Raw genomic sequence first — 5,384 nt, 5'->3', positions numbered from 1 at the left:
TTGAAAATATAAATATAAAGTGACACATGTCACATTAAAAATATTTGTTACGATACATATTTAAAAATTACAAGTTTCACTTTACATTTACATTTTTCATACCTTTTAACAATTATAAGTTTAAATAGGAGATTTTTATGTAAAATTATAAAAAATAATAATTTAAATATTTAAGTTAAGTGATTTAATGTATAAATTTAAAAAACTTAATCACTGTTCTATTTTTTATGAATGTCATGTAATAACTTAGAGAATTGAATTTTAAGAATAAATAATGTGTTCTATATAGAGATTAAGTTATTTTAATATTAAAAAGTTAAAGGTATAAATAAAAATTTGATTAAAAAGATTCTTTATTAAATTTAATATTTGTGAATTGATCAATTATTTGTTACTTATTATATCTTATGGTTAATTAACAATTGTGTGACATTCAATTAATTTAATTTCCTACACTGCAATGTTATTATGCTTGGCTACATTACATTTATTTTTAATTTAATTATAATTCATATATTTCAATTAGAACTTAGTATAAGATAAGATAAGATTATTTTCAAGTATAATTATATACCTTCTTTATTTTTATGACTACATTATAGAACATAATTTTATACTAACACTACAAATAAAACTTAATCACAGAGAAATTTATAATATTAATAACAACAATAATAAAATGAATAATAATTATCATTATCATCATATTAATAAATCCATAATTAATTATAAAATATTAATAATAATGTTATTATTGTAGATTTTTATAATGATTTAATATGATTCAATAATTTGTAAATTTTCAATTTTATATACAATAATTTAATTTTATAATAATTCTAATAAAAAATCATTATTGTTATAATGTTAAAAAAATTGTAATGAGAATATATAAATTTTTATTTAATAAAACAATATATAAATTTATTCTTACAAATCTCTTATAATTTAACTTTCTTTTTTCCAACTTTTTTTTTAATTTTAAATAATAATTTCAATTTTATTTTAACATAATTTTCACTATTTATAATTAAATATATATCACGTTTTACATCGAAAATAAAATAATAATAATTTAATATAATTAATAAAAATATATTTTTACTATCATAATTTTTTAATGTGTCATATCCATCTTATCATTCATTCACAAACTTTCCTCACAAATCACTCTATCTTTTTCTAATTAATCTCATATTCACCCTATTTTTTTCTTTTTTTCTCAAATTCATCTTCAAATCCTGTCACAACAATGAATTTTTTTGTTTTACAAGTACGAACACTAAGATTGCAACTCTCTGCCGTGATGACTTTCATAACAGTAACTCGAGTGACATTTCCTTAAAGAGTGTGCAAATAATCATTTCGATTCCAACTTGCACTTGATCTTGCAAGTAGCAACCCATCATTCAAAAGTGTTGATTTGATTAGAAAACGTAAAAATTTCAAAAAGAAAAACTGAACATAACATTGCTAAGAAATCATGGATATATGCCAGCCAGTACATTTCCAACTAAAGCACCGAGATTGTAACTGCATTCAGGTTAATGGCGGAACTTTATGCTAATAACTTTAGATACAGTGCTTGCAATTGGATGTTGTTTATAGCACACCAGACACGACCAGCAAAGAGGCTATTCAAATAATGTTTATATAAGCAATTGCTAAAATATAGAAAGACAGCAGAAACCCAGCAATCGAAGAAAATAGTTTGCAAGCACAGCAGAGCCAAAAATTTTCTGCAGCTATTCCCATTTCTTGTTTTGCCAGATATATTAATAGCATATATATCGGTAAACTTCTAAAAGTGAGTCATGGAATAGAATATCTAAAATACAAAGATTAAAGCTAGCTATCGTGCCTGAAACAAGTACGTCTGTAGAAAATATTAATTGGCCTACAAATTAATCTCAAGTAAAATCCGAATGTTTGCTCCTATGAATCTCTCTAAATTCCAAGGCCCTTCAATTTTGATTCCAATTCATCATGTTCGCCATCTTCTTCAGCCTTCTCATCACTGTCTTCTCCTTCAGGATCATTCTCATCCAAAGGACCCAGCATATCAGGTGAGTTTTTAAATATATTTTTCAACTCAACAATCCCTTCATCAGAAATGAAATTAGCATTAATGTTTAACAACTTAAAACCTGGTTTCCCCACAACAGCTTCAGCCACCAGCTTAGCACCTGACCATGTGATCGAGTTTGTGCTCAAATCAACTTCAATTAATTGGCGCCCTACTTCAAGTGCCTTGCTGATCAAAGCTACACCTTCATCCTTCAGTTCATTCTCAGATAAATTAATCTTAGTGAGGAATTGTTTTGATGATATACAGGCAGCCACAGAGGCAGCACCCTTTGCAGTAATGTCATTCCCAGCCAAATCCAAAATTTCCAGTGATGGTGCAGATTCCTTGAGGGCGTTAGCGAGGGATTCTGCACCATCATCCTCCAAGTTCAAATAACTCAGGTATATCTCTGTAAGATCAGTATATGCAGGTATAACTTTACTTAGAGCAATCCCAGCCTCTGCCCCAAACATATTGTCACGCAAGTCAAGCTTCCTCAAATGCTTACAAACCCCAAGTGCTTCAGCAAGGGCAACTCCACCATCAGAGCCTACTCTGGTAGATGAGCACCGAAAATCTTCCAAAGCTGGGGAATGTTTCACTATTTCACCAATGGCAATTGCACCTTCATCCCCGGTCATATTATTATGGAAATGAAGAACCCTGAGCTTCTCAGTTGAAGGAAGCAATTCAGAAACTGCTTTTGCAGCTTCTTCTGATATACCATCATTCATCAAATAAAGCTCCTCTAAATTAATTTGCGATTTGAGGAGAGAGCGAAAAGCTCTAACCCCCTTCTCTCCCATGGCATTATTTGACAGGTTCAGATACCTCAAATCACAGCCTTCCAGTGCAGAAGAAAATATAGACATCACTTCAAGAGCTTCTGCTTCGGCTCTTCCAGCAATAAAATCTGAAAGGTCTACCTCTTTCAATTGATCCTTGATTGATATTAGGATGGGTTCAGCAATACGGGCAGCATCCAAGCCAAAACTTCTATTGCTAAAAATTATCTTGGTATAAGAGTTTGGTCCCCTCAACGGTTCCAAAAGTTCTGCTGCTTCCTTTCCCTCAATAAAGGCTCTACGACCGCCAGATATGTCAAAAACAGTTTCAGCAGTCGCACCAGCCTTACCAGATGTTAATTCTCCGTCCTCCTTCACTCTTGGCCCTCTTTTCAAAACCTCCAACATAAGCTTACTTGACTCCTTAGCATAAATTTGCACAGCAGAACTCCCATCACCATCAGGCTCCTTCTCAAAATGTTGGGTTGCAGTGGCAAAAGCGTCATCCTCAATCTGCTTGGCATCCTCCTCAGCCTCTTCTTTGCTAAGAAGTCCGTACTTCCTAGAGAAAATTGAAGGAGTTGTCAGGTTCTTGGTCATCCGCTCTACAAGCATAAGCCTAGTACTCTGGCTAGGTGGCCATAATTTGATCGCGAGGGGACGATGTTGGTATTTCTGCGCAGAAGAATCCATAGCAAGACAACCTGGGAACACGCGTGACAGCAAATTGTAAGTGTTTCTATCAAAAACCAAATATTTCACTGCAACCATAAATTAAAGAGAGGACAAAAACTGCTCATGGAAAATCCTGAATTTAAAACACTAATAATAATAATAATAATACTAATAATAATAATAATAATAATAATAATAATAATAATAATAATAATAATAATATCAATAAAAGGTACTACCCTGTAAAATTTAAATCAAACAATCATAATCTGAATGGCGTAACATCTGTTGCAAAATTCGGTTATTGTCACAAAAAGTTAACAAAAAAAAAGCCTAAATGCTGGTAACTATTTGCTAAAGTCAACGACTAGATATAAAATAAAATAAAAAACGACCTTGCGCATAAAACAAAAGAGACATAGCAGGGGCCTAAAAATGTATGGATCCAGTGTTTCAAAGATAAATGCTGTTTCAACATCTATAGTAAACATTCGAATAGGCTAATTAGCAGCAAATGAAATTACGAAGATCGAGTTCGGGGAGAAATCCACGAATCAGGACATTTTGTTTCGTTTAGGATTTAGAATTTACAAGTAACCAATCAGAGCAAAAACGGTATCAGACCGGAACGAAAGTTAAAATAAAATTGGGAAAAACCCTAAAACCCGAGAAAAACATTACCACAAGCGCATCCAGAAGAAACAGTGCATAGAGAGAAATGAGGAAATGAAAGGAATGTGAACCTGAGGAGAAAGCAATCGCGAAGGGAAACAGAGAAACCCTAGAAAGAGTGTGGAGCAGAGAGCAGAGAAGGAGAGGTTTTGCGGGCTTTTGTCCTGAAATTTGATTTGACAGAAATTGGTGGATAGAGGCTTTAAAGGTGGTACTGGAATCTGGTGGAGCGGGGAAAAATAAAAATTAAATTAATGCAGCCTCAAAAATTTTCCATTAAAAAAATATACATATACCTGAAGTGGCATGTGAAAACTGGAGGGAAATGATGGAAAATGAAAACCGTAATCATTCCAACCCTACTTTTCAATTGAAAAACCCCAAGCGTGGATTTTCCGCTTCCTCTCTCCACTTTATTTCCCCCGATCACCATCCTACCCTCTGTTTTATTTTCAGGCCATTTCTTTCCGCACCCCTTCTTTTTTCATTCTCATAAAATATATTATCCACTTTATTTCTGAATAAAATATATTAAAGCCTAAATTTTTCATCTTCACGGAAACTATGGTCTTTATTCATCTTTAGGTAAATCTAGTGTAGTGATTATTAATGACTTACGTGAAGCACATTTAAGAAAAAGTTAGAGTTATGTGAAAGGTAGACTTAAACTGAGTTTTGAGTAGATAATTGATTTAGTAGTTCAAGTTTTTTTTTAAGCCTTTTATTTGAGTTTTGGGTTGTAGTGTTGGTTTTGGAATTAGAGAAGATGAGTTCTAAGATACACATAAATTTAAGGCAAAAACTTTAACTTAGAAAGTAAACTTCCTAAAATATTATGAACTCTTAGTTAGAATGGTTTTCAAATTGCTCTTTTGTAAGACACATGCTTTTACTATGTGCTATGTTATTAATAAAGATGATTTTCCATAGGCAATGATCATGTGTCATTCTATGAATAGAGAAGATTCTTTTATGTTACTAGCCACATATCCTCCTCTTAATGGAAAGAATTTTTACCTTGATCTTCAAGCTAGTTAAGTTGAGGATTTTAGGATTTGCTTCTACAATTTGGAGACACCGTAAGCCTATAAATAAAGGTTGAATAATGTTTCTGAACCCTTGACTTGTAAAACACTACTATGATAGAAGCATTTATAGCTCGAGTTTTTAACTAATTTTTTGTA

The 5,384-nt window shown here is 31.9% G+C and overlaps 1 protein-coding gene across 1 annotated transcript; it reads right to left on the bottom strand.

Annotated features, from left to right (window-relative positions):
- Positions 1 to 1,725: 1,725 nt before the first annotated feature.
- LOC106772806 (RAN GTPase-activating protein 1) lies at positions 1,726 to 4,614 on the bottom strand. Its single transcript, XM_014659399.2, has 3 exons — positions 4,497 to 4,614; positions 4,272 to 4,421; positions 1,726 to 3,557 (listed from the first exon to the last, which is right to left on the bottom strand). The coding sequence occupies exon 3, from the start codon at positions 3,544 to 3,546 to the stop codon at positions 1,948 to 1,950; it is 1,599 nt and encodes a 532-aa protein (XP_014514885.1). The 5' UTR covers positions 3,547 to 3,557; positions 4,272 to 4,421; positions 4,497 to 4,614; the 3' UTR covers positions 1,726 to 1,947.
- Positions 4,615 to 5,384: the final 770 nt, after the last annotated feature.

Source organism: Vigna radiata, chromosome 8 (genome assembly GCF_000741045.1).
Source record: "Vigna radiata var. radiata cultivar VC1973A chromosome 8, Vradiata_ver6, whole genome shotgun sequence".
Lineage (NCBI taxonomy): Eukaryota > Viridiplantae > Streptophyta > Magnoliopsida > Fabales > Fabaceae > Vigna > Vigna radiata.
Note: the sequence above shows the minus strand (reverse complement) of the source record. Positions and strands in the feature narration are given on the sequence as shown.